Genomic DNA, 18,922 nt, shown 5'->3' with positions numbered 1-18,922 from the left:
TTGCATCTGTTGCTATTTGTAGCAGCAATTGCAGGATTCATTTGCTTTTTCTCTTGCAGTGTATTTCTGAATGTTTTATAACTCTGGATATGCGTAATGTACGTATATGCATATCCATATGGTCAAGAGTTTTCAGAATTCTTTGAATAATGAATGTGTGTATTCCCTACCCCTTGTTTTGCGCTATCTTAACATTTAAGCTTTGCTTATTAAAATGTATTTGTTTTAATGCTTTCTCTTTAGATTGTAAGCTCTTCATGGGCAGTGGTCAGATATTCTATATTTGTGACTTCTCTAGAATCTAGTATTTTATCATGTACATAACAAACGTAGAATAATATTGATTGGAAGAACAGTGAAGTACAAAATGAGATTCTAAAATGACATTTTCATTAGGGCTCAGAAGTGTATAAGAAGTAACCTTTTCCTATTTTTTTGTTTAATACTTTGGAAGCTTTTACATTAAAAAAGCTACTCTCATTACTTTCTGTTGTCATATTTCATAATATTAATGTGTGGGACTTTGGGGGTCTCATGGCTAGAAATGGAAAAATTACAACTCGAGGGATGTGAGCTCAAGATCCAGCATTCATTATAATCAACCAGTTGCTAGAGGAGGTTTGAGTTTCTCTCCTGTCTCCTGTCAGGTTAGAAGGCTTTAACCATGTATTCAGACTTCAGAAAAACAGAATGATAAATTCGATAGAATTTCAAAACAATTATGGACGTTAGTCATAGAAGGAGGTCCCTTTTAATCCTAATTTTGTTATATTCTGAAAGAAACAAATGTACTATTTAGGTTACAAGAAATTATTTTAGAAAATTGTCATGTGCCATATTTAATATGAATTAGAACTTACAATAGTTGTCGGCGCAGTGGCTTACGCCTGTAATCTCAGCACTTTGGGAGGCGGGGCGGGGGTGGATCATGAGGTCAAGAGATCGAGACCATCCTGGCCAACGTGATGAAACCTTGTCTCTACTAAAAATACCAAAAATTAGCTGAGCCTGGTGGTGCAAGCCTATAGTCCCAGTTACTTGGGAGGCTGAGACAGGAGAATCGCTTGAACTTGGGAGGCGTAGGTTGCAGTGAGCCGAGATTGCACCAATGCACTCCAGCCTGGTGACAAAGCGAGACTCCGTCTCAAAAAAAAGAAAAGAAAATATTTGGAAACTTTCATATTTTCTGATTCAAATCTACCACTCCACAGCACTCTCTTGCCTTTTCTGGTGTTCAGTGGGTGAAGTATCTCAGGTTGTATCAAAAGCCATCTCTTCTGCTTAGGCCTGGATCCTATCTTCTCTAGCTACCTTAAGGACTCGGGTCCTGCAATTATTCCTTCTCTCTTCCATCACTGATCTTTTTTTCTTTCCCTGATGAGTGGAATATGATAAACAACCTTATTCTATTTTTTAAAAACTTTATTTGAGCTTATCTGCTATTATCTACCCCATTTCTCTGTCCCTATTCACAGATGAACTTCATAAAATACTGCTTATTCATAGCCTCTGTCTACTTGTCTCCTTTTCTTCACCTCACATTCTTTAACCCACTCAAGTTAGGCTTCATCTTCATTATTCCATCAAAATACTCAGTGTGTTCATCAAATAGCATGTCTCTTAGTAATTATCATGTCAAAACAGTGTTTGCTAAATTTGGGAAAGGTGTCAGTTATGATTTTTTCTAACCCAAGGATAATGATTTTTAATACTTTTTGATGTGGGTGGTGGTGCCATTTAAGGGAGGTCAGAATCATTTATATTAAGAATTTGAGAACATGGTGCTATGAGACATATGCTTCAAGTTAAAGTTTTTTTGTTGTTTTTTTGTTTTTTTCTGAGCCATGGTCTCACTCTCTCTTCCATGCTGGAGTGCAGTGACACCATTGTAGCTCACTGTAACCGCAAACTCCTGGACTCGTGATCCTCCAAACCCAGCTTCTCAATTAGCTATGGGCACATGCTACCACACCCTGCTAATTTTATTTTTTATTTTCTAAAGACAGAGTCTCACTTGTTACCAAGGCTGGCCTTGAATGCCTGGGCTCAAGCGATCCTCCCACCTTGGCCTCCCAAAGTGCTGGGACTACAGGCATGAGCTATTGAGCCTGGCCACAATTAAAGATTTTAACACATAACATTGGCAATTTTTCTTTTCTTTTCTTTTCTTTTTAAGACAGGGCCTCACTTTGTCACCCAGGCTGGAGTGCAGTGACTTGAACACAGCTTACTATAGCCTGAACCTCCTGGGCTCAAGCAATTCTTCTGCCTCAGCCCCCCAAAATAGCTAGGATTACCCAGGCGTGTGCCACCACACCTGGCTAATTTTTGTATTTTTTGTAGAGGTGAGGTTTTGCCACGTTGCACAGGCTGGTCTGAAACTCCTGGCCTCGAGCCATCAGCCTGCCTTGGCCTCCCAAATTGCCGGGATTACAGGCATGAGCTATTGTGCCTGACCAGCAAGTTTTTAACAGTCTTACTTTGTAGTAGTATCTGATTAAAAGTTACTGGATTGCCAACATCTACCCCCCATTCGCTTAAAATAAAACAGAGTAATAATGTTGGTAACCCTGTATTACTTCACTGTGCTTAGTTAAATTATAGTGTCCCACATGCCAGTGTACCTGTTGCTACTGAGAAAGAGGAGTTTAAGGTCTTCACAGAAGAAATTCATCATAATTGTACCATGGCCCTTGAAGTTTAGAGAAGGCAATCTTTGGAGAGTTTTTTTTACTAAAGAGGAGATTGAGTTTGAAACATGAGTATAAATTTTTAGTAAACAAAATTTGTGAGAGCAACAGTTTTTTACTTCTCCCAAAGAACTGAATATTGCTCTCAGTATTTAAGAAAGATGCCAGCAACTGACAGTTTCCAGAAGTTTATTACTTGTTCATTATTGGCACTACATGGAATACACTGTTTGTGATTAAACAATCTATACCTCCATTCTAATATAAGAAATGTGGTAGAGTGGAAACATCAACTTGATGTCAGAAGACCTGAATTTAGTGTCTTATTTCACCATTAACTTCAACGACTTTTGACAAATTATCTGATTGGTTTAGACTTCAATGTAAGAGAAGAGTTGCAATATTTTACTTTTGTGTCAGTCTTGCTCTGTTACCCAGGCTGGAGTGCAGTAATGCTATCATGGTTCAATGCAGCCTCAAACTCCAGGGCTGAAGCTATCCACCCTCTTCAACCTTGTGAATAGCTGGAGCTACAGATGTGTACCTCCACACCCAGCCTCTGGAAAATTTTTTAAGATTTTGAAAACTGTTCTGATAGTGATTTAACATAAAGGGCTTAGTATTTACTAGACTAGGATGTGTATGTATGTAAATTTTTTAAACTTTAGAATTCTTCCAGAGCTAATCCTAACTCTTCTAAATATATTAACTATATAATTGACATGGATTTGTTAACTTTTTATCATGACAGTGACTTTTTATTGTAGAGTGTTAGATTATTACAGATGTATATAACTATATTCAAGCAGATTTCCAAAGTTATATCCATTATTTTAATCATTCAGAATAGAGGAAAGCACATGAAATTACTGAACTATTATTCTTTTTTTTAAAGAGTTAGTGTTAAACTTTAAAATTTATTTTATAGTTTCTTGTCAATATTTTATATGAATTTTAAAGTCATAGCCCAGTTTTGTGCAGCCTACAGTTACTCCAGCAAACCCATTCTAAATTGGCAGTACATATTTAGGGAAAAGTGGGAAAGTTTATTTTAACTGTTCATTTTCTTCAGTTTTCTAGATTGTGAAGTTCCTCATAAGTCATATTGTGTGATATCGTATGAAAAATTAGCCAATCGAACACTGAAAAAGCTATTTCTGTTAAAATCTTTCACATAAATACAATAAGTAAAATTTAAATCAGTTTTAAAATGGTTTGCTTCACTTGTGTGTATTTTAAATATTAGCTAGAATTTTGGATGCACAAATATTTATTGCAAAATCCCTTCTACTGAGTGGTATATAACTTTTTTTTTACATAGAATGTGGATGCTTTAATGAATTTCATATTGCAGTGAAGACACTGAGTACTTAGAGACAATGACATCAATACAGTGAAAACTGATTCCACAGAACACTTACAAATGCATACATTTTCCTCCAAAGAAGCATGTTTTTCACAGATTTAGGTAACAAATGATTTACATAGGATTCTTCAGATTCCAAAATATGTACAGAATTTTTGACTGTACAGAAACTGATTAGCAGTGGTTGAAAAAAAGAATTGCTTTGCACAACAACATGACTCTTAGAAAATTCTGTATCAATACACATTTTTCAGTAAGAGTGGTATATAATTTGTTTAAATCATAGTCTCAGTTGAGATTTTAAGTTTATTCCCAACAATATTATGCAAAATTATCTTATTTCAGTGGAAAGTTTTTGAAATGGAGGATAGTAAGAGTTGATAAGAATAGAAAGGAAAATTCTTCTTAAATATAAATGTGTAGTACATTGGCTAAAGGACTAATAATCTAGTAAATTTAGTAGTACAGTATACTGAAAGGTACATTGATATATGGGCACAAAATACTTCTTATAGTTAGTGGATTGGTCAGTTTAATATGTGGTCTCTTTACACAAAGGTTTTGGTTAAATTAACTCAAAATATGGAGAAGTTAATATTAAGACTATTTTAAAAGTTTTATACAGATATAGGTGCCTTTAAAAGAAAAAACAAAAAAGAATTACAACCAAAAGAATTGAAATGACCAGTGCACTTTATTTTCCTTTTAGCTCCTGGAGCCTGTCTGCCATCAGCTGTTTGAGCTCTATCGTAGCTCAGAGGTTCGACTTAAGAGGTTCACACTGCAGTTCTTGCCAGAATTGATGTGGGTTTATTTACGGCTTACAGTTAGCCGAGACAGACAGAGTAATGGTTGCATTGAAGCACTTCTGTTAGGAATATACAATTTGGTAAGTTGAAGGTGACAGAAATTTTAAGTATTTTGTAAGGTCCTCTGAAATACTTAAGGAATGTTTAGAGAAAAATGAATCGGCCAGGCTCATGCCTGTAATCCCAGCATTTTGGGAGGCCGAGGCAGGCATATCACTTGAGGTCAGGAGTTTGAGACCAGCCTGGCCAACATGGTGAGACTTTGTCTCTACTAAAAATACAAAAATTAGACAAACATGGCGGTGTATTCTTGTAATCTCAGCTACTCGGGAGGCTGAGGCAGGAGAATCGCTGGAACTGGGGAGTTGGAGGTTGCAGTGAGCCAAGATTGTACCACTGCACTCCAGCCTGGGTGAAAGGACTGAGACTCTGTCTCAAAAAAAAAAAAAAAAAAAAAAACTAGATAAATAAATTGAGGCCAGATGTAGTGACTCATGCCTATAATTCCAGCACTTTGGGAGGCCAAGGTCTGAGGAGCACTTGAGCCCAGGAGTTTTGAGACCAGCCTGGGCAGCTTAACCAAATCTTGTCTCTATAAAAAATTAGCTGGGCACGGTAGCATATACCTGTAGTCCCAGCTACTCAGGAGGCTGAGATGGGAAGATTTCTGGAGCCCAGGAAGTCAAGGCTGTAGTGAGCCATGATCATGCCACTGTGCTCAAGCCTGGACAAGAGAGCAGGACCACATCTCAAAAAAACAAAAAACAATTCAAATGTCTATAAATGTAACTTGTTTGAACTAATTACGTTGAGTACAGGGGTAAATACTGATAATGCATTTTTTGATAATATATTTTACAAAGTATGTAAAACTACTATAATTGATAGCATTATTAATATTTATTTCTTCAAATTATTATTATTATTATTATTTTTTTTTTTTTTTTTTAATTTTTTTTTTTTTGAGACGGAGTCTCGCTCTGTCGCCCAGGCTGGAGTGCAGTGGCGCTATCTCGGCTCACTGCAAGCTCCGCCTCCCGGGTTCATGCCATTCTCCTGCCTCAGCCTCCCGAGTAGCTGGGACTACAGGCGCCCACAACCGCGCCTGGCTAATTTTTTGTATTTTTAGTAGAGACGGGGTTTCACCGTGGTCTCGATCTCCTGACCTTGTGATCCGCCCGCCTCGGCCTCCCAAAGTGCTGGGATTACAGGCGTGAGCCACCGCGCCCGGCCAAATTATTTTATTTGACCAATATTTATAAATGTTTTTGGATGTATGGCATTGAGTTGGACACTGAAAATATGGAGAATTACATGTGTGGCACCTGCTTTTAGGAAACTCCTGCTGTGTTTGAAAAGACATGTTTACAGATAACTAATAATGCGGTTTGTATAATAAGAGGATTTTAGAGAGAAACTCAGATGTTAGCTGAAGTTATCGTGGCAGGCTTTATTGAGGCGATGGCATCTAAGCTGGGCCTTATGAAGAGGTATGGTTTTGGCCCATTGAGATAAGGAGCAGGTGAGGTTTCAGGAAGCAGCTATCAATTGAACATAAGCAGAGAGGCAGGAGAGTCAGGTCACGTCCTGGAAATAGAAAGTAATTCTGTTTGAAGCACAGAGTATATATGCAAGCTGGAAAAGACAATTTTGTGTCAGTTTTGGAGAGTCTTTTTAAAGTGAAGAGTTTAGGTTTAGGTTCTCTTCAAAGCAATTAGAGGGTTTTGAACAGAAGAATTGTATTATATATTAGGAAGATGAATCTTGTGGTGATATGCAGAGAGACTTTTGAATTATAAATTGAATTTAGTCACCACTTCTTATATATTAAAGGCTATATACATAATTGAGAAGAGTGAGGCAAATGGACATGAGATTTCTGTTTCTCTGAGGGGAAGACATCAGTTTCAGGAAAAAAGTTCATGTAGTATTATAGCATGGTAGGATTTTTAAAATCTTAGTAAGAACACAGTGGAAACTAGGGGGAGGAAAGAAACCATAAACACTTCTGAGATACTAGGGGCTTTACATAGAACTCGAAGATTGAGAGTTGATCACTTCTGCAAGATGGGGAGGGTATGCTAGAAAGGTTACAAAGACTGTAGGAAGCAAGGTGAAAAGGTGAGGGAGAGTTTAGGAACATGGGATCATCTGCGTAGCACTTTTCTGAAGATTTGGGCAGCACAAGGCACCTTTTCTTGTGCAATTCAGGGAAACAAAATATCACAGCATCATATTTCCATTCCCATGTGCCTCTACAAAATTGGGCAGTTACCTGAACTCATCAATAAAGAATCATGAATTTTATGAATGTATCTTGGAGTCATTGAGTGGGGTAGCAATTGAGAAACCAAAGTGTTATTTGTCATAAAAGTTGTAAATTTGTTAATAGTTATTTGATAATATATCATGTATTTGATAGTACATTGTTTATAAAACTCTTTTCTTCTAAGGAATTAAGTACCGTAAGCATTATTATTCTGTTTTTTTCTCATGATGTCCAGTTAAGGACCATTGGTATTGAAATTTCTGCGCCTTGAAGTCTTAATATTTTGTGTATTTAGTATACATTGTAAACAAACACTCCACATAATAAAAGTTTAGTTTTATAACTGAAAGGTAATAAAGTACAAGAAAATTGAATCTCATGGTAAATATTCTTCTGTACCAGTGCTCACTCCTCTAAGTATTAGTTACTTTAAAAAATCATTAGCAAACATTTCCATCGCTAGAAGTCTGAAGGAAGGAGCAAGGGCTTTAGCATGACTTGTATTCAGTTCAGAACCATGCCCTGCCACTTATTGGCTGTTTTAAATTGGGACAAGTTACTTAATATCTTGACTTCAGTTGCCTCATCTGTAAAAAAGAAAACATTGTTAGTAGGATTAAAAACAACTTGAAGAATTCATTATGTTGCCTAAGGTGTATATAAATGTTCATCAAAATTACCATCAAAATTAAAATTTAAAAACAATGAAAATTGATCTAGGAATAAAATTCTCTACTTTCCTAACTTGCCTGATTGTTTTTTCTTTTCAAGTAGGAAGTCTGTTTTATTTACCACTGTGTTTCCTATAGTGCTTACCAGCAGATACTTAGTAAATGTTTGTTGATTTAATGATGGAACTTGGTGTTTTAGACTACGCTTAGCATTAAGCTATCATTTTCATTAATGTGTTTAGTGTAATAAAATTCAATAATGAGGCACATGAAACATTTTGCAAAGTGTCATGTTGGACAAATTGTTGACATAACTTGTTGGTGCTGTTTGACAATGCAAAATTAGTATACTATAGAAAAATTTTTTGCTCAGTTTTATGTCAGAAGTGTAACCCTAGGCTTTGGACTCCTTTTAATTCCCTTGATATCTGTATTCTTCCTTTTCTGTGGTTCTCAGTTTTTCTTAATCACACTGGGAGTCGTCCATATATTCTTTTCTGTTTTTCCTTCTTTCCCTCCCCAGCACTACTTTGTTTCAAATAGCCCCAGGGGAAGTTTTATATTTCCCTTAAACAAAATTTAGCATATCCTTTCACAAATACCTGCAAAGATAAATCAAAAGTATTAGGCTTAATTTGAAATTTAACAATAAAATTAAAACATTTTTGTCTAACTTAAATCAGGCCCATTCATCTTAGCATAGACTTTCTCTGAAGCACAGTGGCCCAAATGTGGTGGGACCTGGTTTGACTACAAAGAAGTTATATCCTCAAGGAACTTTTCAGACCTATTTTCCTACCGTAATTAGAGGTATGGTCATTATTCACATGTAATTGGTACTCTTATGTGACATCATAAACTCAGAAATGAGTCCTATACAGAAGTTCTTTGGGGTTTGTGTTTGGTGATGAGGATTATTGCTGCTCTTATTGTTTCTTCTTTTTTTTTTGAAATGGAGTGCAGTGGCACAGTCTCAGCTGTCGCCTAGGCTGAAGTGCACTGGCAGTCTCAGCTCTCTGCAACGTTTGCCTCTGGGGTTCAAGTGATTCTCCTGCCTCAGCCTCCCAGGTAGCTGGGATTATAGGCATGTGCCACCATGCCCAGCTAATTTTTGTATTTTTAGTAGAGATTGGGTTTTGCTTTGTTGGCCAGGCTAGTCTCGAACTCCTGACCTCAAGTGATACCCGCCTCGGCCTCCCAAAGTGCTGGGATTACAGGCGTGAGCCACTGTGCCCAGACTGATGTATCTTCTTTTTAGGCCATGCAACTACTCAGTCTCTGACTACTGCCATGTAGGTCTAGTAAGGGCAGTCTTCTCTCTATGGATTTTATGCCAGTGATGTATGCTAATATGAGTTGTAAGGGAAATAGACAAAAATAAGACAGTGGGGAAAAGGATTGCTGCAGTTTTCACTCCTCTGATTGTCATCGTCTGTAGGCATATGTGTGTGTGTGTGTGTGTGTGTGTGTGTGTGTGTATATATATATTTTTTTTTTTGAAACGACATCTCACTCTTGTCCCCAGGCTAGAGTGCAATGGCGTGATCTTGGCTCACTGCAACCTCTGCCTCCTGGGTTCTCCTGCCTCAGCCTCCTGAGTAACTGGGATTACAGGTGCCTGCCACCGTGCCTGGCTAATTTTTGTATTTTTAGTAGAGACAGGGTTTCACCATGTTGGCCAGGCTGGTCTCGAACTCCTGACCTTAGATGATCCACCCGCCTCTGCCTCCCAAAGTGCTGGGATTACAGGCGTGAGCCACCGTGCCTGGCCACACATATTTATTTATAACAGGAATATTGGAGGTGCCGGAGATGGAGAAATGAAGGATACCGTTGTCCATTGTCTTTTTTATGAAAAGAAAGTGTTTTTAATAAAATCACAAGAACTTTCTTGTAGCTTAGTAAAAATTACCTAAATATGAATTTATTTTTAATGACTTAGACTAATAATCATTTTGTTTGTTTGTTTTTGAGACAGGGTGTCATGCTGTCACTCATGCTGGAGTGCATTGGGTGATCTCAGCTCACTGCAACCTCCACCTCCCAGGCTCAAGGGATCCTCCCACCTCAGCCTCCTGAGTAGCTGGGACTACAGGCCTGCAATACCATGCCCAGCTAATTTTTGTATTTTTTTGTAGAAAAAATATTTTTTTGTATTTTTTTGTATTTTTTTGGTCTTGAACTCCTGAGCTCAAGCAATCTGACTGCCTTGGCCTCCCAAAGTGATGGGATTGCGGGCCTGAGCCACCACACCTGGCCCAATATAATTATTAATTGTGGCTTATTTCAGGTCATTCGTTTATTGCTAAATGATTGTAAGAATCTTTTATTCAAGATTGATTGATAAATGTTCTCACCATTTTTAAAAAAAGGATAACTGAGGTGTTGTGTTTGTTAATTAGCTTGATTATTTTAATCATTTCACAGTGTATACATATATCAAAACATCATGTTTTATGCCACAAATATATAATGTTCATTTGTCAATTATACCTCAGTAAAGCTGGAAAAAATTCATTCTGTATTAATGTGTTTTTCTTGTTTTCGTAAGTGTGGATCTCTTGGTTTTTTCATTTTAATCTGTTTAGCATAGCCGTGTTTTTACTAAAAGATCTAATCACTTGTAATCTTCCCATCCTGTATGTAAATTTAACATCAAATTCATTTGTTTGCCTGCCTCATGTCTTTGCTGTCATATTGTATTTGATTTTGTATAGAATTGTACTCAATATCTATCTCTCTGTGGATTCTGTGGATTATAACTCTACTACCAAAGTGTACAAATTTGCTAATAAGTTAGAAAATATAAACTAGGGTGGTAATATTTTTATCCATTACTATTTCTGAAAAATCTTTCTACTGCCAGTCATATAGTCTGTAAATTAAGAAAGTAATTATTATTTCTTGTAGATCTGTGATTATTTCATTATCTTTGTATATTTTTTGGCTATAGGAAATTGCTGATAAAGATGGGAACAATAAAGTTCTGTCTTTCACTATCCCCTCCTTATCCAAGCCTTCAATATACCATGAAGTAAGTAACATTGGAAAGGTGGAATTATTTTAAATTATATTGAGTAACAAATCAAAAAGTCAGTTTCTTATCAGAGATAAATATTCCTAAAATATCTTTACTGATTTACTTCTTAAAAGTGGATGTGCTGGGTGCAGTGGCTCACACCTGTAATCCCAGCACTTTGGGAGGCCGGGGCGGGAGGATCATGAGGTCAGGAGATCGAGACCATCCTGGCTAACCTGGTGAAACCCCGTCTCTACTAAAAACACAAAAAATTAGCCGGGCGTGGTGGCGGGGGCCTGTAGTCCCAGCTACTCGGGAGGCTAAGGTGGGAGAATGGCGTGAACCCGGGAGACAGAGTTTGCAGTGAGCCAAGATTGCGCCACTGCACTCCAGCCTAGGTTACAGAGCGAGACTCTTTCTCAAAAAACAAACAAAAAAGTGGATGTTTGTTATTACAAGACTGAGCTGTGACAAGAGAGGCAGAAAATAATGAAACATTTTCTCTAGTTCTTTTTGTTTTTTTATTCTTCTGTATCTTTTTGAAGACAAACTCTTGCACTGTCCCTCAGGCTAGAGTGCAGTGGTGCAGTCTTGGCTCACTGCAACCTCTGCCTCCTGGGTTCAAGCAATTCTCCTGCCTTGGCCTCCCCAGTAGCAGGGACTGCAGACGCGCACCACCATGCCCGTTAATTTTTTTATTTTTAGTAGAGATGGGATTTCACCGTGTTGGCCAGGCTTATCTCGAACACCTGACCTTGTGATCCGCCCACCTTGGCCTCCCAAAGTGCTGGGATTATAGGCGTGAGCCACCGCATCCGGCTCTACCAGTATCATTTTTTACTTTCATTAATCTTTTATGAATTTTTTAAAAATTCATTAATTTTTTTATATTTGTATTTTTAATTTTTAAAATCGTAAGCCTTAAAAATATTCTTTAATTTTTAAAGTCTTCTATACTACTTAGAAATCACCTTAGATTGATTTGTTTTTGTTATTCTTTATTATTCTAGGAAAATAACTACTTAAAAGAATGTTGACACTCTGTTATATTTCAGTTTAAAGGAATCTAATTGTTGCATTCTAGGTGTTCAGTACATTATACTTTTTAGCTTATATTTATTTGGTTGAAGAATTCGAGAACACTGATAATCATGTAGGTAAATGATGCCTGTTGAGCTGAACTTTTTCTGCTTTCTGTCTTTAAGTAAAATCCAATAAGAAACTGTTATGAATCAAACTTCTGATCTGCAGTGGCCTTTATTGTTGCTACACTAAGTTGTGAGGATAACATTTAGAGAAACTTTACTAGTAGTCTAAAAATTATATTCTATTTTCCTGTCAACACACAGTATCCTGACCATCTCATAGCTCTTTGCACTATTAATTTGCTTAATTAATTCCCTGGGACTTTGTTTTGTGTTTAAAATAGAATGTCTCCCATTTAGCCAGGAATCATTTTAGCACAATGTATTTCTGAGTAATAGATTTTAATTAAGTTCTGTGTATCATGTTATAAAGTAAAATGGAGAGTAGTAAAGTATTAATGAATGGATGGTTCTTCTATTTTTTTTTTTTTTTTTTTGAGACAGAGTCTCGCTCTGTCACCCAGGATGGAGTGCAGTGGTGCGATCTCAGCTCACTGCCACCTCTGCCTCCTGGGTTCAAGCGATTCTCCTGCCTCAGCCTCCTGAGTAGCTGGGACTATAGGTGCGTGCCACAAGCCCGGCTAATTTTTTTGTATTTTTAGTAGAGATTGGGTTTCACCATGTTAGCCTTGATGGTCTCGATCTCCTGACCTCTTGATCTGCCCGCCTCGGCCTCCCAGAGTGCTGGGATTACAGGCGTGAGCCACCGCGCCCAGCCTGGATCGTTCTTCTAACTTTAGAAACACGAACTCAATGATGTTAGTATTAAAGAGACATCTGGGCTGGGTATGGTGGCTCATGCTTGTAATTCCAGCACTTTGGGAGGCTGAGGTGGGTGGATCACTTGAGGTCAGAAGTTTGAGACCAGCCTGGCCAACAACATGGCGAAACCCTGTCTCTACTAAAAGTACAAAAATTAGCTGGACGTGATAGAGAGTACCTGTAATCCCAGCTACTTGGGTGTCTAAGGCACAGGAATCGCTGGAACCCAAAAGGCGGAGGTTTCAGTGAGCCAAGATCGTGTTACTGCACTCCATCCTGGGCGACAGAGCGAGACTGTGTTTCAAAAGAAAAGATAGATATTTGATTATAGTATTTAATATTGTTTGTATAATTATAAGCAGTTGTACTCTGTTCTGAAATATAGACATCAAAATGGATGTATTTTTAACCTTTAGTTTTTTCAGCAACTTTTCTTACTCCTTTAAATATAGATTTATTATATATAACCTTTTAAAAATATTTTTAGTTTTATATTTTACAGACAATTTCCAAAAGAAGCTATATAATTTATGTAATTGAGAATTGAAAGATTCTGAATGTTTTCTGTGAAGAATGAGAAGAATAAATGATCTAAAACTGCCTTTTGTGGAAAAGAAAATTAAATATTATTACATGATACAGATTTTTACTTCATGGTAGAGACACTGTCTCATACTGTACCTTATTTTTGTAGCCTTCAACAATTGGATCCATGGCTTTGACAGAAGGGGCATTGTGTCAGCATGATCTCATCAGAGTTGTTTATAGTGATCTTCATCCTCAGAGGGAAACATTCACGGCACAGAACCGGTAATGGTCAAAACTGTATATAATACCAACTTGTATGTATGTATGCATGAATATATGAATGAATGAATGAATGAATGAATGACAGAGTCTCACTCTGTCACCCAGGCTGGAGTGTAGTGGCACAAACATGGCTTACTGCAGCCTGGACCTCCCAGGCTTAAGTGATCTTCCCACCTCAGCTTTCCAAGTAGCTAGGACTACGGGTATGCACCACCATGCCTGGCCAATTTTTTTTTTTTTTTAATTTTTTGTAGAGAAAGGTCTTGCTATGTTGCCCAGGCTGGTCTCGAACTCCTAGCCTCAAGCACTTCTCCTGCCTCAGCCTCACAAAGTGCTGAGATTATAGGCATGAGCCACTGCACCTGGCCCATTTATTTATATATTTAGAGACGGAGTCTAGTTATGTTGCCCAGGCTGGTCTTGATCTCCTGGCCTCAACATGATCCTCCCACCTTAGATTCGTGAGTAGCTGGGATTACAGGCATGCACCACTGCACTCAGCTAACAATTGTTAACTTATGCTTAGTAGTTAACTATAATTACTTCAATTCAAGTTTGGTATGAGAAGAGTCCAAAAGGTAAATACATCATAGTCATGAAATACCCATTTTCTAACGTTTGGTATTATGTTATGGTCATCTTGTATAAAGCAGTTTAAAAAGTGAACGTGCAGTCAGTCAAATCAGGATTCATATTCTAGTACTGCAATTTAGAAATTTTTCCCTCAGGCAGTTTATCTATTCTGTATACCTTGCTTTCTTGGTTGTAGAATGGGATTCGTTCCTGAAGTTAGACAGAGTTTCAGGGACAGGTTCCAAAATTGCCCTCACTTCTGACTAAATTGAAAGTTTTGGGAGTTCCCAAAACTAAACTCTTGTTTGATAATTTGCTAGACGGACTCACAGAATTCACTGAAAGCCATTATACTCACAGTTATGGTTTATTACAAGGAAAGAATACAGATTAAAATCAGCCAAAAGAGACACATGTAGTAGAATATGAAGTGTTTAAAACACAAAGCATTTATTGTCCTTTCCCCTGAAGTCAGGATACATTACAACCTCCTGGCATCAGTGTATGACAGTAAACACAAAGTACTGGTAATGGGGGAGGCTCATTTGAGCTCTGGTTTCCAGAGTTTTTTTATTGAGGCATCATTATGTAGGCATGATTGATTAGGTTGATTGCCCACTGTTGATCTCAGCCTCCATGTGGACTGATGCAGTGTGACCCAGAGCTACCACCTTAAATCGACATGGTAGTTCTTTCTGTCATGGCCAACTCCTACCTAAGAAAGTCAGATGTGGTCAGTCCAGCCCTAAGTTCTGGTGTTACCAGTCCCTGCCCTAAACAAAGACTCTTTATCAGATATGACACAGATTAACTTCTTAGGAGCAAATGCCAGACCTCTCTTTGGGAAGGCCAGTTTATAGATGGCCCATGAATTATTATGGTTCAACTTAAGGTTTTCCAACTTTACAATGGTATGAAAGCAATATGCATTCAGTAGAAACTGTACTTCAAGTAGCTATGCAACCCTTCTCATTTTTACTTTCAGTACAGTGGTCAGTAAATTACATGAGATACTCAATTTTATGATAAATATAAAATAGGCTTTGTGTTAGATGATTTTTGCCCAACTGTAGGGCTAATGTAAGTGTTCTGAGCACATTTAAGGTAGGCTGGACTATGCTATGATGTTCAGTAGAGTAGATGTATTAAATGCATTTTTTACTTATGATATTCTCGATTTACAATGGGTTTATTGGTATGCAATTCCATCACAGGTTGAGAAACACCTATATTTATTATATAGGCTGTCTCCTGGTCTTTGGCCAAGGCTCAAAAATGATCTTGTTTATCTGGGCATTTACATTTAGTATAGCATTTATATGACAGATACTATCATTATGAATATGCCTAACATTTGGAGGAACCAGTGTAGGTTACAGATAGATTTAAATAAATAATTCGTCCTTTAATGTTTGCATATATTTTCATATTTTTGCACAAATATGATTACCTCACCTCTCTTCTTGACCTACCTCATGGTAAACTTGTGCAGAACTATTTGTCGTAGAAATTAGCTATTGATTAGCTAAATCTCCTTCCTCCTCAGGCAAGTCATGTTCTATTAGTATTCATTCGAAGGAGGCTTCAATTCAATTTCCAATACATATCACCAATATTATAACCTTACCAACAATGCCAATATTATACCATGTCACAGGATGGCAGTAAATGAAACCTGAAAAATAAGAGCCAAAGATACTGGCACATTCATAGAGTACCAGTCAGTCATTAACAGTTACCCCAGTTCATCATCATATATGACCAAAATATCTCCCAGAGAGAAGTCACTCAAGTTTACAGACTTCTGTTCAATCTTATTAAGTTCTAAAAGCAGGAGTGGTCTCACAAACTTATGACTTTTACTCTTTCAGGCAGCTAGTATAATTGAGCTAATAGTATCATCTCTTGCTCTGAGCCTCTTCCAGGGTGCTGATGTATTTCCCACATTGCACAACTCATTTATTCATTTTAAAAAATCTCAGCCAGGCACAGTGGCTCATGCCTGTAATCCCAGCACTTTGGGAGGCCGAGGTGGGTGGATCACCTGAGGTCAGGAGTTCAAAACCAGCCTGGCCAACATGGCGAAACCTCATCTCTACTAAAAATACAAAAAAAAAAAAAAAAAAAAATTAACAGGTGCGGTGGTGGGCGCCTGTAATCCCAGCTACTCAAGAGGCTGAGGCAGGGAGAATAGCCTGAACCCAGGAGGCAGAGGTTGCAGTGAGCTGAGATCACACCATTGCACTCCAACCTGGGTGACAGAGTGAGACTCCATCTCAAAAAAAAAAAAAAAATAGTCGAGTGCGGTGGCTCACGCCTGTAATCCCAGCACTTTGGGAGGCTGAGGCAGGTGGATCACGAGGTCAGGAGTTTGAGACCAGATGGTGAAACCCTGTCTCTACTGAAAATACAAAAGTTAACCGGGCATGGTGGCGCATGCCTGTAATCCCAGCTACTCAGGAGGCTGAGGCAGGAGAATCGCTTGAACCTGGGAGGCAGAGGTTGCAGTGAGCCGAGATCACGCCATTGCACTCCAGCCTTGGCGACAGAGTGAAACTCCATCTCAGAAAAAAAAAAAGAAAAATAAATAAATAAATAAATAAAAATAAAAAATCTCAGCTACTATTTCTTTCTCTCTTCATTTATACTCAAACTCTCCTCCCTTGGAGAGAGGTTAGGTTTGGCCATCGTGTTGGTCTCTATTTCTGGCAGCAAAACTGACTAGCAAGTGCCTCCCCATCAATTCATTCCCAAGGATGTAGAGTAGATTTATATAAAGAATTAATATGCTATCACAACTAGGCGATAAATATACATTCTCTGTCAATCCTAATTTTGCCAGATGGAATGAAGGTACAGCCTAGCCCATCAGGCCTTTAGGAATTCTGACATAAAGATCTGAAGGTGTAGTTCCAGTTTTTTTGCTTAGGAATCATCTCTGCTCCTTGCACCCACAGTTGCAGCACTGGTACTGCAACCACTGCTTTAGGTGGGGGAAAAAAAATGTTGAGGTGATGTGGAAAAGAAGGGAAAAAAGTATAGTAATACCACCACCTTCTGTCACTATGGGAAGAACAGAATAGTGATGATGACTATCCCAGCATCATCTCTCCACTGCCTCCTCCTACATCCCCCAGAAAAACAGAGGAATCTCTCCAGTGATAATTGGCCTTCCCTTGGCCCCGCTCAGGTTAAGTACACAGTCATGAAGGCCCATAAGCCAGCCCTTCATGCCTGTATCTCACCCCCGCCTTTTAGACCAAAAATATCTCATTTGATTGTTCCAATTATTTTCTTTTTCAATTGCTTTCATTCCATGCAATTGCTTGTTCCATTACCCTGAGGATGTCTCTTTGCCCATTGTTGGACTTTTGGTCTTTAAAGTGTGTTTCTTGCTCCAAAAATGTAACTAAGCAGTCCATATGGGTATGGTATCTTCTGGTCCTCTTACAGTACTCTGAGCATTTGATCCACAGTCTGATAAGCAAAACCTAATGCAGAGTGTCTGTTCCTGTCAGGACCCATTTGTGGCCTCCAGAGACTGCTGGCATCTGTTCAGCTTGCCAGCTATGTGCAGGGCCTTCCCCTAGAGGAATGTGCCCCATAGCCATCTGCAGTCTTTGTCTGTGTTATTGGCATTTTATGCCTCAGAAGGTACAAAAAGAATATGTCTAAATTCAACCCATCTCTGCATTGCTGCAGTACCACCATGTCCACTCATTTCATGGACCCAAGTGATCACACCAGGTGACGACACAGGGATATTTGCCCGTAAGTGCCAGTCACCTGATTCTAGAAGGAGGTTCTCCTGATGTGCATTGACATATCCTACTTATGCAGTCTTCAGATTCCCATAGTGGTTTCCATATGTCTGTTTTTTTTCCATACAGACACCCCTTTAATAGGCCAGTTTTATATTACGTTTCTGCCTGATCACATGGCCAGGCTACTGGCCACCACTCATGAGCTGATAAAAACCCAAACAGGTCAGGCATGGTGGCTCATGCCTATAATCCCAGCACTTTGGGAGGCTGAGGTGGGTGGATCACTTGAGGTGAGGAGTTTGAGACCAGCCTGACCAACATGGTGAAACCCTGTCTCACTAAAAATACAAAAAATTAGCCGGGCATGATGGTGGGCACCTGTAATCCTAGCTACTCGGGAGGCTGAGGCAGGAGAATCACTTGAACCCAGGAGGCAGAGGTTGCAGTGAACTGAGATCGTACCACTGTACTGCAGCCTGGGCAACAAGAGCAAAACTCCATCTCAAAAACAACAACAACAACAACAACAACAACAACAACAACAAAACAAACATAGCAGCAAACTGCATGCAATTCAGCCAACCTGCCAAGCTGGTAAGTTTTCACTTTTTTTTTTTTGAGACGGAGTCTTGCTCTGTCGCCTAGGCTGGGGTGCAGTGGCATGATCACTGCTCACTGCAACCTCCGCCTCCCAAGTTCAAGCGATTCTCCTGCCTCAGTCTCCTGAGTAGCTGGGATTACAGGCGCATGCCACCATGCCCAGCTAATTTTTGTATTTTTAGTAGAGATGGGGTTTTACCATTTTGGTCAGGCTGGTCTCGAACCCCTGACCTTGTGATTCGCCCGCCTCGGCCTCCCAAAGTGCTCGGATTACAGGCATACATGCCCAGACTTTTTTTTTTTTTTTTTTTTGAGACGGAGTCTTGCTCTGTCACCCAGGCTGGAGTGCAATGGCGTGATCTCAGCTCACTGCAACCTTCACCTCCCTAGTTCAAGCGATTTTCCTGCCTCAGCTTCCCAGCCCAGCTTTTTAAAGAATAAATC

General features: G+C 38.8%; 1 protein-coding gene across 7 annotated transcripts in view; it reads left to right on the top strand.

The window, feature by feature from the left end:
* Window positions 1-18,922, top strand: part of HYCC2 (hyccin PI4KA lipid kinase complex subunit 2) — an 85,231-nt gene that overhangs the window by 39,968 nt on the left and 26,341 nt on the right. For 6 of the 7 annotated variants that reach the window (XM_071073161.1, XM_071073158.1, XM_071073162.1 and 3 more), the window contains 3 exons: window positions 4,766-4,945; window positions 10,759-10,839; window positions 13,426-13,541. In XM_071073161.1, coding sequence (XP_070929262.1) covers window positions 4,766-4,945; window positions 10,759-10,839; window positions 13,426-13,541 — 377 coding nt within the window. The remainder of the gene's footprint in view (window positions 1-4,765; window positions 4,946-10,758; window positions 10,840-13,425; window positions 13,542-18,922) is intronic. The other variant, XM_011718101.2, reaches the window with a different exon arrangement.

The sequence above is a fragment of the Macaca nemestrina genome, chromosome 11 (assembly GCF_043159975.1).
Source record: "Macaca nemestrina isolate mMacNem1 chromosome 11, mMacNem.hap1, whole genome shotgun sequence".
Classification (NCBI taxonomy): domain Eukaryota; kingdom Metazoa; phylum Chordata; class Mammalia; order Primates; family Cercopithecidae; genus Macaca; species Macaca nemestrina.
This window is presented reverse-complemented; position numbering and strand designations above follow the sequence as displayed.